At 38.9% G+C, this 19,791-nt stretch overlaps 1 protein-coding gene across 1 annotated transcript; it reads right to left on the bottom strand.

Moving 5' to 3' along the window:
- Positions 1-3,085: 3,085 nt before the first annotated feature.
- ppm1j (protein phosphatase, Mg2+/Mn2+ dependent, 1J) lies at positions 3,086-19,589 on the bottom strand. Its single transcript, XM_004547588.3, has 10 exons — positions 19,064-19,589; positions 13,013-13,127; positions 11,150-11,479; positions 9,824-9,936; positions 9,613-9,697; positions 8,240-8,358; positions 7,789-7,852; positions 7,386-7,493; positions 6,407-6,558; positions 3,086-4,499 (listed from the first exon to the last, which is right to left on the bottom strand). The coding sequence occupies exons 1-10, from the start codon at positions 19,318-19,320 to the stop codon at positions 4,352-4,354; spliced, it is 1,491 nt and encodes a 496-aa protein (XP_004547645.1). The 5' UTR covers positions 19,321-19,589; the 3' UTR covers positions 3,086-4,351.
- Positions 19,590-19,791: the final 202 nt, after the last annotated feature.

Genomic DNA, 19,791 nt, shown 5'->3' with positions numbered 1-19,791 from the left:
CACATTCCATTTAATTTCACAAATTTTCAAGTCTGATGGGGCAGTTGCGCCATTATGTAACTGGTAGTCAAGCCCAGCTAACAGGGGTTATCTGTGTTGAAAAGTTTAGAAATACAAAATGCTTAATGGTCACATAACTGAAAAAACAAACAAAATATGCAAACAAAGCAAAAAAACAAAACAAACAATTACACAAACAAAAACTTCTGGCTTTTTAAAAAAATTTTATTCTTGCATTTAAATCTTGTTGCACTGCCTACCATTAGCCGTTATGTCATCAAGAATTCGTGTCAAATTAAATCGAACACTCAAACACTTGCTTGATTTTGAAGACAGATGGTCGTGTTTCCTGTTTCTCTCTAGTTACCTCACACTAGCTTGATGCAGATTCTGCAGGCACTGGAGGCACCGGGGTCCCTCCTCCCCTTCCCAGTCAAAGATGACATCATCCGTAGTACAAGAAGACTCGTGCAACAGGAGGGATGGGTGTGGATCTCGCCAGTGTAGCCCTCTGTTATAACCTCCACTAACAAACAGCGCACACATGTTTCTGTTTATTAGTGTACTTTTAATAATTCTGACATTAAGTCACGCTGTGTTTTTGAAAATTACAAATGGGATCTTACTGTTTCCTCTGAGGAGTTTCAGTTGTTGACAAGTACATCAACAAACAACTAAATGTTTATTGCTTATAATTACATAATTCATAAAGGTGCCAGTCGCTACTAAGTGCATCTTCCTATATATCCAAGTGAGTAAGCTTTTACTTGCAGTCCATAATTATTTCTTTACAAAAGACCTACAATTCCTTATGGTCCCAGGGACTTTAGCTCAAATTGATTTTCCATTCTGCTTGAGTTTTCTTTTGTAACTGAAGTAATTCCTAATGTAATTCCAAACTTTTGAAGTGTTTCAGAAGTAGTGTAAAATGGCATATTGCATTGGTTTTAGGTTTGTAAGATTGTTAGACCTCTTGTGGATAAAATTGACAGTATACACAAGTGTTCTGTGGGATAACATGCTTTTGATTTCTTTTACTTTCTGGTAGACAAATATAAGTAAAATACAAGCAATAACTTATTTTTATGGTCATCAGTGAAACTGCAGAATGTGACAAAGTGAAGGGTCATCAGTTCAATTCAAAATAAATGGGTCAGGAATTGACAGAATTCCTATCGTTCCTATTTTTTTTTAACTCTTATTCTACTACACATGGGGTGGCTGTAGCTCAGGTGGCAGAGCAGGTCAGCCACTAATCAGAAGGTTGGTGGTTCGATCCCAGGCTGCCTCCTGGCTGCATGCCAAATATCCTTGGGCAAGATACTAACCCCATGTTTGCCTACTGGTGGTGGTCAGAGGGCCCGGTGGCGCCAGTGTCCGGCAGCCTTGCTTCTGTCAGTGCGCCCCAGGGCAGCTGTGGCTACAATGTAGCTTGCCATTGCCAGTGTGTGTGTGTGTGTGTGTGTATGGGTGAATGACTGAATGGGGTCTTTAGGGACTAAGTAAAGCGCTATACAAATGCAGGCCATTTACCACTCAAATGCTTAGTACTCATGTCAATAACGAACCAAGGACCCTGTTTCCACAAAAGTTGAACACTGTGTAAAACGGGAATGAAAACAAAATACATTGATTTGTAAATCCCAGAAACCCATATTTTATTAACAATGGATCATGGAAAATATATCAAATGTTTAAAATGTTTTGAATGTTACTGAATGTGATGGCAGTAACATGACTGAAAAAGTTGGCATGGGGTTAATAAAAGGCTCTAAAAGTATACTAAAAAGAAATAGCTCTACTTATTAGGTTAACTGGCAACATGTTAGTAACACGACCGAGTCACAAAAACAGCATTCTAGCAGGGCAGAGTTTCAAAATGCAAAAAAGGGCAAAATGCAAATATAAATTGTGGAACATTTTCAAGAAAAAAAAGTTCCTTAACATAAAATTGTGACACCTTTGAATCATCAAGTAAATGACATCAAAAGACTCAGAGGATCTGGAGAAATCTCTGTGTGTAAGGAATACGGTCAGAAATCACTTCTGGACGTTGCTCTTTTGTTTACGGCAAAATTCATTTAAAATGGACGGAGGCAGAGTGGTCAGACGAACTGAAATCTCAACTTCTTTTTGGGAAACATGGACACTGTGTACTCCACACTAACGAGGAAGGACTTATTCTCATGTATATATCTCATGTATAGCTCATGCACATATCTTTCTACGTAGCACTTTTAATTCTTATCCCTACTTTTATTTTTTCATGTCTATTTAAGTGCTATTTATGACACTATGTTTGCACTGAAGCACCGCAGCAATTTCCTAATGTTGTAAACCTGCTCAACATTTGGCAATAAACCCCTTTCTGATTCTGATTCTGATTCCAGATTGTTATTAACACATATTTCAGTAATACAGTGCTGAACTATATATTGGAGCTATTTCAACGTCTTTTGACCAACTGAAGACATTTGGAAAAGCAAGAAATCTAACAAAGCTGCCCAACAGGACTGCTGAGCAGCAAGAGTTGTGTCAGACAAGAATAGGGCAATTTCCCTCTCCCAGAACTCCAGCAGCTGGTCTCTCCAGTTCCCAGATGTTTACAGGCGATTGCTAAAAAAAAGAGGAAATGCTTCATGGTGGTAAACAACCCCATCCCAACCTTTTATAGACATGTTGGTACCTCTACATTCAAAGTGAACTTTTTTTTGTTTTCCTAAACTAGTAAATTTTCTCACTTGAAACATTTTATATGTTCCCTGTGTTCTACTGTGAATCAGATATGGGTTTAAGAGATTTACACGGCACCCCCAATTTTTTTTGACATTGAGGTTGTACATTAATATATAAATTCTTTGCTTCTTTTGAAACAGTTCAAGCATATTTTTTAAAAGTTTGTTGTATTCAAAAGTTCAGCTTGTATTAAAAGGAGTAACAGATTTATTGAGGAACCTAAGTCTCATCTAACTAGAACATTAACTGCTCCCTGAACTATTGTGACTCATCAGTTTGCTGCGACAAAGGTTCATTTCCTTTTGATAAATAAGGAGACTGGGAGTTAGTGACACAAGCACACTCAAAATAAATGGGAAAAATCTGATTTATTTCTTAACTGGAACACATTATCCCTCCACTACACATTTAGGTAGCTCATAGTCGGGGACACACTATCTGAACAAAGAGTTATGGATAGAAACATAAAAATAAAACATCTGATACTGCTTACAACCAAAGGTATCTTTAAAAATATATGCATAATCTAAAGAACAACGTGACATAACCAAAATGGTATAAAAGAGGTATGTAGTACATTTAAGGGCATACAATATATATTTTTTTGCCTCTTCTACAAGGGTCAAATTTAGTGCATTTGAAGAAAAAAACTCTCGAGTCCCTTTCATGTTTCAATAAGGCATATATGTGAAGTTTATCACATCTTACTATACCGAGACAATTATGGAGAACAATTTACTTTCTCATTTAAATATTAAACAAAGAAAAACGTTTAATTATAGTTAAATTATACAAATGATTCTTGTTTTTTCAACAAAAAAGCTTCATATTTCTTCACTGCAATGACAAAAAGAAGGAAGTCATATAGGAGCACATTCGTTTAAAAGATATCATGAAATCAACAGGCTACCACAGAGCATGTGCAACAGTCTTCAAGTGCCTCAGGTGTTGTCATTCATTTGTTACTGAGAAAGAAATCCTTCAACCAAGATTCAGTTGATTCTGCATGTTAACTAATTCTCTTCTTCCTTCTTTAATGCAACAACAAGAACCTGATGATTGTTTTTGCTGTTTATTCTGTATCTGATTTGCCATCCTTGTGCCTTGGGAGCATCTCTTTGGTTTCCTCACATTCTCTATTGCAATCCCCTTTACATTGTATGATTGATTCTTTTTTTAAATTTTAATTTTTAAAAAGGTATTCACTATTAGGGCACAACATTAAAATGAACAATCCATTTAAGGTTGGAGTAACTGCTTAGTCTCAAACATAAACAAGAAAGAAAAGTACAACGAGGGTTTAATTCTCACTGGCAACTGTCACAAACAGCAGGTTTGGGAGAAAATACTTTAATGTCACTGAACATGTTTAGTTGCATGACTGAGGACCAACCAAAGCAGATGGGAGACAGTTCCTGGTTTAAGATGAAGTGAAGGGACTGGGTCTCATATGGTAGGTTGATGAAGGTGCTGGTCAGACCCGAGTCTTCGCTATGACAAAGATGTTTTCTTCTCCCACTGCACCACTGGTCTGGGGTTTAGGGAGCTGAAAGAGGGAGGACCATGGGAAGGGCCCTAAAGAGTCAGCTCTGTCATAGTGGTGGCTACAACCTCGTCATGTCTCTGACTCATGCCCTGCCAGTGGGATGACAAACACAGTGATGTCATCACCAGAGCCCAGTCTATCGTTGGGTAGCCGCCAGCCACGCTCCTTCAGCACCCCCCTTGACCTCATAAGCAGGTCCTGCGCTGCCAGTGTATATCTGCACAACAAACACCGAGCAGAGGCATAAATCACAGTTACAGCATATTCAATATGGACAGCAGGGAAAAGACTGTGAAAAGGCATTATTAATTTAGTGTGAATGAATCTTGTATTTAAGTGCAGTAAGAGTACCTGTTCAGGAATGTTAAATAATAAGTAATTTTAATGAAAACATGACCAAAGTTCAGAGGAAAAATATCTCTGTGGTGGACTATATCAGCTTAAAGGTTCTCAGTCTTAACAAATTTGATGATATACCCTATACTGATCTCACTGATGTTTATCTGCTGTGCCACAGCAGTTTTCTTCTGCCTGACTAATCAAACATAGTTCATGAAGAACTAAAAGACTTTAAACGACTGAAGTTATTTTTTTAAATAAAGAATTCTTTGTCTGACAGAAAAGGAGAATTAATGCTGAAAGAAAATAAACAAAATGAACATCACCATCTTACTGGCTCAGAATTTCACATGTGGTGGATCCCTAATCTGTTTTATTTTGAAATTATTATTTTTAATATATTCATTTATTTCCATTCCATTTCCTTTTTACAAAAAATAAATAAAAATCCCTTCTTGCCCTTGTGGGCGGTCTGTCTTTCAAGCTTGGTTCAACTACCAGAGGCCTGGGAGCTTGAGGGTCCTGCGCAATATCTTTGCTGTTCCTAGGACTGCGCTCTTCTGGACAGAGATTTTGGATGTTGTTCCTGGGATATCGGCCACTTCCTCTATCTGCCGGTTGTACATACCGTGCAGGGTCCTGTCCCTCCATGATGGCCCCTCCTCTTGCTCCTCTTCTTTCTTGGGTTTCTGCTGCCTGAGGTATTCACTGAGAACCCGATCAGTTGTTGCCATCTTCTATATGTACTTGTAGTGCAGTATCACCTTCCAATAGCGTAATCCCCTCAGTTCTGACCACCTTCCCTCTTTTTGTTACCATATCTCCAGTCCAAATGACATTTTGAAGTCGTAGTCGTCGTCATCATGGTGTGAATCAGTGAATTAATGTTGATGTAATATATACAAATCATTTCCTATTATTCTCTCTAACTACTGCAACACCTGTTGCTAATCTGTTAATCACTCTCCTCAGTACATATACCTCTCTGGTTCCCTTTATCAACTCTCAGATTTTGTCATAAAATGCATTTTTTTCATTTGAATGTTTGCATTTCTTATTTTGTTTCCTCGCTTTTATAAATATTGTTTCTAATTAATGATATTTGGTTTTGCTTCTGTACTTTTTTCCCTTGTTTTTGCCTCTTGGTAGGCTTTTTTGCCTATCTGAAATCTTTGTGTTGTGTGACAACTAATATTGGTTACATATGAATTTTATTGGATTTTACTATGCCTCCTGTCAAAATGATTCATACTCTATGTCGTTCACAGTCACCAGACATCAGTGAAACATTTTGGATTTTACTACCACCATCTTCAAGGTGCCAAATAAGGAAACATCTTCTGGATAAAATGGTGCGATCAAGGTACTCACACTCAACACGTTTTCATATTTGTTGAATTTGTTATCCATCTGTATACTGTAATGTCTGTTAACATTTTTAATAATGTATCTGGCCACTAGTTTAACATCTCAGGAGAAGAATGGAAGTAATGGGCTAAATTAGAATTGTTAAAAACTTATTGATAAACACTTAAAACTATCTGATGTATGCTTATAGATTCAACCCATAACTACATTAGAATTACCATAAAGAATTTACCATAGGGTTATATTCAGGTTACATAATAGATTAAATATTCTGCAAGTGTTTTGCATTTGTTTGCCGCCACCTAGTGGACAAACTCTGTACAGCACACCATCTGAACATGATCACATGACACATGACCCAGCGCACACACCCAGAATAAAAGCCTAATAAAAAGGATTATTTGGGAGACTGCATACCTCATGGGATCAGAGGGGTCACAGCAGGATAAGTAGGCTGTAATAGCATCTGCCACTTCCTTGTCCGTAGTTACATCCCAAAGTCCATCTGTGCCCATGACCAAGACATCATCTGGGCCGTGTTTATGTTCATCCAGGTTATAAACCTTCACCTGTCATTGAGATAAACCAAATTAACGGATTTATATGCCTATTTATCATGCTGTCAGTACTTCTTCTAAATTGCAAAAAGAAGAAAGGCAACCATTCATGTGCATGTCAACTGCAAGCAAGATTAGTGAATGCACTGTATGCTGGCATGCAAGGGTCATAACCTCCATTTGCTGTAGTAAAGCTGCTCATTTTTTGTCACAAATCTGATGTTAAGCTAAGTCACACTGTTAGAGTGACTTACAGGAAGGGTGGCCTTTTTAGATAAGCTTAGACATATTAGAATAAGATTCTAGTATGTCTACGCGAGTGGCTCTCAATGTAACTTTGAGTGGGGGGCCTAAAACGGAAGTAAGGAAGTGGTTGCAGAGATTGGTTAAGCCGTCTTCTCTCTAATGCATCAGTATGTTTATTGCCTCGAATGACTGTACCATTATGAAGCAAGTCTAAATAGGAATTTGGGGGAAGCTTTTTTCGAAACGTAGCAAAAAACCCTGAGAGTTTAAACAATAAGGGCACTATCATGGGTAACTACTGTCAGGATAAATTCAAAGACAATAATAACAAATCGGTACATAAATACTCCAGGAGTCATAACATGGTAATATCTGGTTCTCTGTGCTAGATTGGAATATTTGACCCATTTATTTACCCATACCTGAACTTATAAAAAGCCTTTAGAATATTGCTCTTATCCATATTTGGGACTTCCAACCTTTCACTGACAGACCAGTAAGCGAAGCCCAATGCCCAACAACTATTTGAATGTATCTTAACGCTCCTAAATGGCCAAAGCAGTAACAGGCTCAGGCTGACTCCTCCCACTCACCTCAGGGACGCACGAGAGGAAGGGCTTAATGTAAATGTTGGAGTTGTAAACTTTCAGGTCATGATCACCGAGCCCACGGGTCACTCCGATTGTTGCCATGACACGAGCCTGTACACACATACACATTAGCAAGAACAAGCACGAAGACACACAATAATATAGGTTATTGCTCCGGGATGCGCTTCAGTTCTCACACAATCCATTTATGGGGGATTATTAAGCGAAGACAATGTTCTTTCAGACAATAATGAAAATACTGAGCATGTCTCTCATTTTTTAGCCAGGCAGAGACCACATTTAGCTAACAACATTAAGATTATGGAAATGCTTTAAAATGCAATTAGGTGTTGTGATTAAATTTAATACATTAAATAAAATTCACAGACTTTTTCTCTCTTCTTACCTTTTTCCCTTCTCCATATATCAGGGGAAATTTCAAATCATCTTCAACAATTGTCTTATAAGCCCTACAGGAAACACAATTAAAGCTGATCATTACCTGATCAAGTGATTGTTTGCTTAACATAAAATAAGCTCTCTTATTAAAAGCAAAATATCAAAATCAATCATTTTAGTGTTGAAAATGTGACTATGCTAGTATTACATTGTTTAAACTAGATATTTTGGGTTTTTAATTATTTATTTTAAAAAAACAGCACTTACTTTTATTCGTATTTTCTTATTTGTCATAGACTAAACAACTAACATGAATAAAGTTCATGATTTTTTTATATTCTTCCTAATACTCCGGAGTAAAATCAGTCAAACTGTTCTTAACACTTACAGGGTGCCTCAAGCAGATTAAAGAGATGAAAAAGTGATTAACTGTCCAAAATGTGATTAAAAAGGTTTACCAGCCAGTCATGCTGTGGTCTCTGTAGAGCATCTTTTTACCCAGCTCACTGTGTTGGATCCTACGAGGGAACTCAATGTGAGTGAACTCATTTCCCAGGAGCTCTGGCCTCAGGAAGCCCTGGAGGGGTTCACAGAATTAGAAAGGTTGAACTGAACTAGAGAATAAAAAGCTCAACCTAAGTCACGATTCTTGTCTTTCTTCTAAAACATGAAAGGCTACAGGACACTATATGAGAGAAGGCCTTGAGTGCAGTATGTTAAAATGAAAAGGATAAAACGCTCCATTTTAGCAGTAAACATCATCCACCCACTCTGTGACTCAGAATTACAAACAGATACTAAAACAGACAACCGGTTAATGCCAGTTTATTTCAGTGATGATGTACTTTACTGTCAGGAAAGGGTCATTTATCTAGGAACTGCACAAGATGCAGAATGTGTCTGCAGGATGAAAATGATAAAATGCAGTCCTGGTCAGAAGTTTGCATACACTCACCATGGGCATGAATGTCATTATAAATCTGGGGTTTAACTGTTCTTTTTCACAGGTAGAGTGATTGTACAGCATACATCTTTACTGACTTAACAAAAAAAGATTTGGATTTTGTATTGGTTGGATTTTTGTTTAGGATCTTCTCTTATGCACACAGGGTCAAAAGTATACTGAAATTTGCAATTGCTCACATGGATTTTATGGCCACAGGAGACAAAGACTGGGTTTTTTTGGCCACAATGACAAGAGGTACGCTTGGAGGAACAAAGCTGAGGCTTTGAAACCTAAAAACACTGTACCAGATGTCAACTATGGTATAGCATCATGCTCTGGGGCTTCTTTGTTGTCAGTGGTACTGGTATGCTGTACAAATTGGATGGAAAAAAGGAGGGCTATTTCCAAATCAACAGATAGACACTTGAAACTTTGACATAGCTGGATGTTTCAAAAGGACAACGGGAAACATCAACATTAACAGGCTAACATTAACCTTTTGGAATGGCCTTTCCAAAATCTGAACGTCATCCCTATTGAAAATCTATGGACTATGCTTTAAACCTGGTTTTGCGCCAGCTAACCAACCAATTTAAATTAACTCTGTCAATTCTGCCTGAAAGAGCAGTTTAATATCCAGCTAGCTGATGACTACAAAAAAAATCTGACTGAGGTGCAACTTGCTGAGAGCCATTTAACTGTGAGTGTATCTGCATATTTGAACTGTAGGTATATTTTTTTGACCATGTGTGGATTGCAGAAAATCAATTCAAAGGGTTCAATAACGGCCCAACATTACCACAGCATTCATGCCCATGATGAGTCTATGCAAACATCTGCCCACAACTGTTTATTAGCCACATAAAAAACAACAACATAGATTACCAGATACTGTAGCCGCTGTCTCTCAGACTCAGGTGTAAATTCATTTGTCATGGGAATAACTTCATTATTTCGTATGATTATGGCCCTGCAGAGAGAGGGAGAAAGACAGGAGTGAAAAGACAACTCAAGTGAGGTTACTTGACACTGTAGTGTCCTGTAGTGAACACAAGAGGGATCTTAAAGCTATGAAAACAAATCATATTTCCCTCACCTGCTATCTCCAGCATTGGCTACGTAGAGTTTCCCCATTAAATGTATGGCAGCTAAGGCACAACAGCCACCAGAAATGGCATACGACGATTTTTCCTTTTCAATTAGGTCATCCTGTAATAAAAGCGAAAAAAAAAAAAAGTCAAGACAAAAGGCTGCAAAATCTCTGCTGCTTAAAAGCTTGCTTTCCCTCTCATCATCCTGAATAGCTCATTATTTTCTTCATGCATATTCATTTTCAAAACAAAACTGCAGCGCTAATGAAAAGAAACAAGGATGCTTTGAAGAATGCATTACCTAGGCTGAGTGTTACTTTTTATAGGTATGATCTTAATCAGACAGTGATGTTGCATCAGAGAAGAATACCATTTCAAACTTACAAACTGAAACAGAAGTATGAGCTGTCTATTTTTTTTTAAATTTGGATATTTCCAGTGACCCAGAACCTTAAAATGTGTGTGTGTGTTTTAAAGCTTTCCTATTTGTGGCTGATGAGATAACGAAAGATGACTGCAGTTGTTGTGAAGTGGTTTAGCCATGACTGTTCTGGCAACTGTCAAAGCAATCCACAACAACAACAAAAGTCTATGCTATCTATCTTATTCCTTCAACATTAATTTGCCTGGCTGCCTGCAGAGAGTGCAGCTATGCACGCACCCTTTGAATCAGACTGTAGGTAGCCAGGTTGTTGTGAGACGGGGATGGAAATTATACATGGTGTATGGACTGTGTACACTGACTCCAATCTGGCAACCTGGGTACCAAAATGCAAACACCTAAAACTTATGTATTTATGTATTGATGAGTATTCACAATAAAGGTTGAGGGTCTTAAAGATTGCAGAAGTTTTATGAATACAGCTGGGCTTTGATATACCTACCAACACTCCCGTCTTAACCCTGTGTCTCTCATTTTCAAGTCATTCAAATCTTAAAAGAAATTCCATCCCATATATATTCATAAACATCAAAGTGGTGCTGTGGAAAAGCTATTAGCTAAAGCTAAAAGATATTCTAGTTTATAAAGCTTCATATTTGGACAAGATGAAAGCGCTGATGAGGACATCTGACATAATTCAGATTGGACACAACACACATACACTGCCATACCTAGAGTAATGTTAGCATGGCCAAAAACCCAAAACAAAACATGAGAACAAAGTGATTTGCTCTCTGTGCATGATCTGCATGCCAGATCATGCACTTCTGGTTATTAAAGCTAAAATCTTCGGTTATGTTGGTGTTCAAAGACACAGATGGGCAAAAATGCTTACCACAGCTTAAATATGCCAAGTGTGGTTTGCTTTTTTCCCCCATTGTCTACTCACCATCTGTTTGAAGGCAGTCTCTATGACTCCCATCACCAGGCTTTCCAAACTGACAACTTTCTCCATGTAAAAGCGCACTGAAGCGTCGCTGACTGCATCTGGGTCCTCTGGTTCTTGTGCACCCCCTTTCTTTGCCTCCGCCTGATATGGGCTGCCATTCTTGGCCAGGCAGATAGGAGGAGCACTGCTGGGGTTCTCCAGGAGGTGGCAGATCTCCCCCAAGCGGTCTCTGATTAGGTGGTGAAGAAGCTTGGAGGCCATGATGGCTGCGCCAGAACCTGCATGTCCATCAAATACCCCCCAGAAGTGGAGAGGAATTCCTGTACCATCCTAAAAGAGGAAACAGTCACAGACAGACATAGTGTATTAAATAAGAGGAGAATTCATCTGCTTCCTTGGTTAAAAAAAGCTCTTATGACATTACAACTTTGAACAGAAAGCACAGCTTATTGAGTGTTCACAGATTATGGCAATTTTTTTAAAACTATAAGCAAAATATTTCTTCAAGATCTGTTATTACATTCCCAAATCAATCTTTCTAAACAACAGCCACATCATGAATCAAGTTTTTATTCGTCGAACCACTAAAGTTTACAATAATAGTGCAATAGTACTGTATATAACTGAAGTAATATTAATTTAAAATAGTCTTATAGCTTTTGAAAAGGAATGTAGGTAAAACGTCTTCCAATCAGGTCTTTTGCTGTTTATAACACAGTGAGCAATGCGAAAGCACTGCCACCTTTGTTTTGGCAGGAATGTTAATAGACCCAGTTGGCCTGCCTGACTAACCAACATATAAACAGGCCCAAGACATCTGCCTACCCCTCTGATGCTAGACTCGAGTGGGGGAAGGGTGCAACAAGGGATGATGTAATTCATTTACACCAAATGGAGGACACGAATGTACTTTGTGTGCCTGCAGGTCTTACAGGAGTTGTGAGGCCCAAGGAGAGACAATGACTATAAGACTTTTCTTTAAAATATTCTGAAATAAATGCCCTTTTTGACCACCTGGAGTCAGTGGGAACAAGCTGTACACACGATGACTTACATTGACTTACCTTTTTAAGTCCATCGTGTAAACTTCTTACGTTTTAGTCTTATTTGAGCTCTGTCGCAGTATCAATTTGGAGATTTGTGCAGGGCAAGTAATGTGCAGTGAGCCTTTTTTTTTTTAACAGATTACGCAGTGATGTGGTTGAAAATAACGCTGATAACAGCAGCGTGAGTCAGCAAAAACAGTTACAGTTTGAGAAAAAACGCTGTAAGTTGTTAAAACGCTCAGTAGAGCTGGGGGTGAGACTATCTCATGACTTTGCACCATTTCACACAGAAAGTGTAGTCATGCGGTCCTTTGTTAAATTGAAACCATCCAACTACAGCGACTTTCAGAAAATTGAGTCAGTCAATCAAAACATCTGTTAATTCGGGTCAAATTAAAGTCACGAAATCTGAGTTGAAAGTTTTGTCTGAGGTGTTAATGTTGAATCCTGCTAAATCCTGTTGGCTATTTCTGTGCTGTAGTAATTTGCTTCTTTAAATGTATTCACATTTAAATGTATACAGAATGAAAAAAAATATCTAGATGGAAACTACACTCGGTGAAAATCTGTGAAAACAGCACTGCTGGATATGAAGTAAATACAATGCATGCTCAGATGGGGTGCAGCGGTTTATGTTCTGTAAGGGAACATTATGCTTCAGGCTACATAACAAGGCATGCAAACATCTTTCAGTGACATTCCCCTCAGACATGTTTAGGACTTTATATATACTGATGTCAGATTTGTTCACTTTTTTCCATTTGTTCATACATTTCATTCCTCATTCCCTGATTCTAGAAATCTGTCCTTCACTCACCCCGTTTTGATCTAGCAAAGTAGAGTTGCGGTGTTTGCCACTCGGCTTCTTCACAAACACTTTCTCACATGAGGCCTGGTCCTCGTTCAACATGCTCTTCCCTGCATTGATCACCCTGATTTGAAAAAGACACAAGGAGGAAAGGTGAGCCCGGAGTCGGATGATTTATAGTGTTTGCGCTCATTCCTCTAACCGCATAAAAAACACAATAGAGAGAGTGCAACAGTGGGGTGAAAAGTGGGGCAGGATGCAGTCATGTCCCAGAGGGAACTTGCAGAAGGGATTAAGTGTTTTTATGATGAGCTGATGCCTGTGGAGGATAATGGCTTTAGAGTAATGCACTGATTCATACTGTAGAAGCATCATCTATCACAGGGTGTGCTTCAGCAGTGTCAGCTGAAACTACCGATGCACAACAGCATTAACATCATTTTTTAAAATACCAATACAAATATGTTTTTTTGCATGATATACAGTTTTGTTTTCAGAGAACCATCTATTCACATTTCCCATTCAATCTGAAAATGAGCTGGCAGATTTCTAAAATTTGCATGCATTGTAATATAATCCATCACTTTACACACATTGCACATTATAGCAATGTACCGTTACACAGTACAGACTTTTAAATAATTCTTAATCCTCTGTCGATTGATTTTTTTGGGCCAGTGGAAGACACGTGCAACACGACACTGACACAGTATCATCTTACTGTCACAAAACAGGAACTATGTAAACAAAGGCTCACCTAGATAAAGCAGACACAACTAATGTGTACATTTGGAGTTGTCTTTCTGGCCTTGCAAATACTCTCTTCATATCTTTATTTCCTAGAAATCCTGAGGGAAATATCCAACACTTTAGCAATTAATTACTCCTCTAGCACATAGTTAACTCTGTCATTTGAATTTTCAGCAATGAGAACCAACCAAAAGAGTAATGCCCTAAAATGAAACCGTGAGCTGAATGTTCCACAAAACGGGAAGTTGGCAGATGAGGTAAGGCAGTCGTAAATGGTTAAGATTGCGTCTTTCTGGTCTTGTAGTGTAAGCTTAAAGTGCTTCACACTACAAGCCCCATTCACTCTTTGACACACGTCTTACAGCACTTTAATAACACTTAAGCAGTGATGATTCTTCATGGCCTGTGTTGGTGCTAAGCAACTTACCCAAGAATACTTAAGTCAGCTGACTTTAATAGTCACAGATAAAACCACTGATCTCTGCTGAATGGACAACCAATCTAGTGGACAACTCTGTGACATTATTTGTTGAAATTATGTCTAGTTCTATTTCAAACTACAAAAATAATGACTAGATATTTTATAACATAAATAATAGATCTTAAAAATGTAGCTAAAGGCTTCCTAGAAAAAAAACTACAGCCAAACTAAACTCATACTCAACTGTGAATGATTTGTAGCAACGACACGCAAAGCTCCACTGGCAAGGTCCATTAAACTGTAACGTGAACCTAGCTGGGAAAGACTGAAGTCTATCTAGACCTCATGCTGGCACATTATGTAACGTTTTTACTTTTAATTATAGATAAATGCCACATTAGCCGGATAATGTGTCATTAATACCCACTGCACAATTCCAGTAATTCAAGTATTGTCATTAAAATTCCCTCAGAAACTTCTGCATAGAAGGAATGAGCAATTTATCAGATAATGCCGGGATCATGAGAGGCAAAAGTAAAGTAAACAAAGACAGTAAATAAAAAAAAGAGAGGCTGACAGTGACGAGGAAAGAGGACAAACTAAATAGTCAAACAACAAAACGGGGAGAGAGATTAGTAAAAATTACATCAGAGTAAGACTTCTGACCTTTCACATTCCATATAATTCAGCTGATTACAATCTTTTCAGAAGATGGATGCTGTATAGTCTGGAGCTTTGATTTCAGAGAGTTACAAAAATGAGGCTCAAAATGTAACGGCTGCCCAAATCTGGATTATAAAAAGCCCCTTCACGTTCTAATCAGTTGAAAGCAGCGGTCAGACACCAGCGTCCTGCACTGCGTTCCCTGCATTAGGACTAATGACAGAGAAGAATTTAAAATCACTCGATTGTAGTCTAAACTTTCTGCCAAAGCCAAGACAATGTTCAAAGATCACATATATCAGATGGGAAAATTGCACTGATGACTCAACTTTACACAAACATTTCCATATATTTCAAAGGACTGGACAAAGAAAGTCCAGGGAAGTAGCCAACTGCTATGCTGGTGGCACAACAGGTAGTATGCCTGACTCCGAAGGTTGCTTGTTCAAATCATGCCCGAGTCAAGCTCTCTGCAGGTACTATTTGTAAAATCCATGGAATCCTCACGTTGGTGGGTTCCTGCCAAGTCTCAGCTACTTGAATTAACTGACACCCTTTGGTGCATGTCATCCTTTTCTCTCTCTGTGGCTATCTCCAAGGGTTGAAAATAAGGTCTCTGTGTGAAAGAAAAAATCTTATCATTTCAAAACTTAATGGATGCATTGTGTATGTTTTTAGAAAAAAAAGGCTAAATGTAAACATAAGCTTTGTACTTGAGAAAATTCCACAGTACACCTTAAAGTGTTGGTTCCATAAGATTTTGGAGGCCTGCAGCATGCTTGGCTGAAACGTGTCAGTGTTTACTTTTCCCATGTGATAAACTCCTACACCCACAATAAAGAATCAGCAATAATTCTGTTTTGAAAGCAGTCACATGAGCCCCATAAGCTATTATTGAACATGCTGGTTGCTGGCGTGGGAGGTTGCCATTCTAAAACACGGCCTTGCTGTAATGTGACTTAACTCTTTCACTTATTTGTCTTTCGGTCATATGCTTTCACAACCTGTGACTGAAAACCATGGCTGTCGTGTTTGGTAAAACAGTGCTTCTCTGTTTCAACCGTCTTATTCCATTATGCAAGGAAAGTTCAAGAAGAGGAAGCTATGAGTTCCAGTGAATTCTCTATTTCGGGTTACTTGACAAAAATGTCTCTGTGTAAACATCATCTTTGAAACAAATTGCAAATTCTCCAAGTAAAACATTAAACTCTATGCAAAGTACTGTGAATTCACTTCATAGTCTCTTGCTGAGGACAGGCAGCTTTAGAGATACAGAAACAGTTTTGTGGTTCAGTCAGCGGGAGATCAGTGATGCATATAATCTAGTGAATGGAAACACTTCTGAAACAAGCCTTTGATCCTTTAAAAGGACGTTTGCACGGTTCTCTGTCGTTCAAGATTCTTTTTGCATAGCTGGTCAATTCAGCTTCAAGTAAAACTGGAAACTGTACGTCCGTTTTGTCATCCGGCCGGTTTTGGGTGTGCTATGTGCTCATGACACATCCTCAGTGAGTTGTCTGACAGCACTTTTACAAATTAAATGTGAAAAAGATATACTCTCTGGTTGCTGCTGATTGAAGCTACCTCAAGTGGAAGTTGGCAGGCTGACAAACACTGCAGGCCTTGTTACATAAAATCTTCCGCAGTGTCAAAGTAAAGTCTTCATGAGGAACTTTAAAAAAAAAAATCAGACTAGTTATATTCTGATTCCTATTCAGGGAGGGGAAGCTTCCCATCACGTTTGGAAGGCCCACAGTGCTAAGAAGAAATGAAAGCTGACAGTCAAAGACTGACAAAAACAATTCCCCTGTAGAAAAACAACTTTATGTGAGCTGTATACTACTAAAGATATTATATTTAAAACATACGGCAACTTATGAACTCTGTCCCACCATTAGTTCAGGATCTGTGCTCAAAATAGAGTCACTAAAAGAATGTGAGCCAAAAAGTACAATCGCTTGAACAATAGGTTTAGAAATACACAACAACATGGGTGTAACTCTATTCATCTGAGGTTTATTTACTCCACTAAGGTAGATTTTTTGTTTGTCTATGAAAGATCTGACAACAGCCCAAAACACGAATATGCTCCGTTTCTAATGAAATGAAATGGAAAAAAGGAAGAAGTTAGAAACAGCTTTATATTTCAGCTTGTAACAGTTTTATGTACAATGGGCCACACTTTACGCACACTGACAGTAAACTGAACATCATTCATGTATTCTATCTTGTATTATATACAACTCAGGAGCATAAAAGACCTTTAATCATTCATCCTTCTTTATTGTTTTGCTCTTCTAACATCTGCTTTTCATGAATTATTAATCATACTACAAGGAATAAATATGTCACATACAATGTTTTTTCAAATGTGAGTCCTTGCTTCCTCAAACTCTCTTACATGATACCAGTGGCAGGACCTGGAAGAGCGCCTCCATATTAAACTAAACAGTATTAAATACCCATTTGATTAAAGCATTTTGAGTGTCTTACTGTAAGTGCACTCACTTATTTATGCTGACACAGTGTTGTACACCAACACCATAGCAGCAATTAGACTCATTATCTCAAGCATCCTACACTGTGCACAGATTTTAGGTTCAGAATTCCTAACCTGTTTTACCACATGAGTCCAATTTGCGAGAAAGCAGTATTCCACCTCTTCTGGGTGCAACGCTATAACAGGAACAAACCATGGGAAAACCTAACAATGACCATGAATCCTTATTATCACCAGCATGCCCAAGACACACTAATTAGTTGTTATCAAAACGGAGAAGATGCAACACAGCGTCCATCTGTATTATTCAGGCTGCCATTGTTCCTACTCTGTACAGGGGAGTAAAGATCACTGGACAAAATGGACCGAGGCCTAAACAAACGATCATTCGAAAGGCTCTTATCATTGCCGTGTGGGTGAATAAACAACTGCTTAATGAATGGAAGTGATCTCAAATAAAAATAGCCATACAGTTGGATAAATTTAGAACCTGACAGCAGTTGTAATTTGGCATCAGTGTATCATGGTTGAGCGTGGACAAGGTTTGTAGCTCTGTTGTTAATTGCTTCCATTTTAGAGTTGTTTGCTTTGGACTGACGTTGAGTTTTCTGTGGTCTCAGTGTGCTGATGTGACACGGATGGTTCAGATTGTTTGGGGTTTTAACCTCCGTATGAAATGAGCACTGACAGCTGATGTGTGATCAGATCAGCCGATTACGTTGTGTTGTAAGCAGCACCGCTAATGCTGTGATTACAACTTAAGTGACTCATGTTAAAGTAATCTGCTGAAGAATTCAGATGAATTACAGAGATGATGCAACTTTCCACAGAACATAATCAATACGTGCGTTAAGTCCTCATATCTGACCATACTTATTCATTCTTCTGAAACATTTGGTGTTGAAATTTCACATCTGAGACTTTCCACATGAGTCAGTTATATATTTTTATTTTATTTTCACAATGGGTCAAGGAGGACAGGCATGGATAATATAGCCCACATAGTGTTAGACTGTATTTATTCAGCCCTTCACAACCACCCACTTCTGGAGGAGGGGAGCATCTGAAAGTGTTTTTCCTCAGCAAGAATCATCTGAAGAACACATTTTGTTTAGTGGTATAAATAAAATGAGGCTGGAAATTTTCTATATGTGAGAGGACTGCAGGTGTGTAAAGAATATGAAAGCATCATAGTAAAGACAAGGACAGGGGTTGTGCAGTCGGACTGACAAATGCGAAGAGCCTCTGCCTCATTTAGCCACAAAGATAAGTAAACCCACATGGCATTTTGCTACCTAGTTATCTGTTAATCGGAACACTGCAAATGCAAACCCCACTGGTTCTGTTAGGAACGAGTAGATACACATTTCCTGCTTTCACTTCTGTATGGCCCCAGTAAATCAAAACTGAGGTGGAGCCTGTATTCAAACATGACAGTCTCTTAGGATACGAAAGCCTTATATCTAATTACAGCACTGACACCCTGGTCCAAATTTACATTGTTTATCAGCAGCTCACGGGAGGAACATTGAATGGAAACCGTTCAATAGCAAAAGGCCACATTGGCTGCTGCAGTGCACTCGAAACTGCAGCAGCTATAAAAATAAATAAATAAAAATCACTTATCAGGCCTGGCACTCATCGGGACCCTTGCAAAATTTTTACTGATACAATTCAATGATTTTCGGATCAATTAATATGTCACTGAAATCACTGATACACTCACTCTGCGTATCCTGTTTGCCAGGGAAGCCTGCTGCCTCTCTTTAACGTGAGCACCGGCCGCGATGCGTGCTCGGTGGAGTACTGCAGGAGCTCCGGGGTGAGGTCCAAGAAATCCGGCCGGCCGTAGGGAAAACGAGGCGGCAGGCTGTCCGTACCGCAGGTCTGTCCACCAGAGTGATGGTTATGGTGGTGGTGTCCGTGCGGCATCATCCCTCCGACCAGGTTGGACATGGCGTTTTTAACTTTGCTGATCATCATCGGCACCGACAGTGGGGTAAAAGATCCGGACGGAAAATTAGACGCGATGCGATATTATGTTGTTAGAGACGGGAGAAAACAACAGCAATACATAGCGAGGGACGAGAATCATTTCAGGAAGCGATTTTTTTCCCTCCTTGGCCCCATGTGACAGTTTTCAGAAAGGCAGACGCGATGTTTTCCTCATTGAAACAGAATAAAGCCCTCACTGGCTGCGCACAAGCTGTAATCCAGCAGGAGACTATCTCATCTCAGAAGGCAGGGCTTCACAGGGATGTGCAGCCAGCCGTGAAAATGTCTTACACATACCCCCTCCTCAAAAAACACCCCCCCCCCCCCCCCCCCCAAAACCTTTAACAGAAATCACATGAAAGTAACATAAATGTCAGTCAATGACAAATGAGGAGATAGTAATATGATATATATGACGTCTCACGAAGCCCTGAACTATTGCAAAGGACTAAATCCGAA

The sequence above is a fragment of the Maylandia zebra genome, linkage group LG5, assembly GCF_041146795.1.
Source record: "Maylandia zebra isolate NMK-2024a linkage group LG5, Mzebra_GT3a, whole genome shotgun sequence".
In the NCBI taxonomy this organism is placed as follows: domain Eukaryota; kingdom Metazoa; phylum Chordata; class Actinopteri; order Cichliformes; family Cichlidae; genus Maylandia; species Maylandia zebra.
The sequence above is the reverse complement of the archived record's forward strand: the minus strand, read 5'-3'. Positions and strand labels throughout refer to the sequence as shown.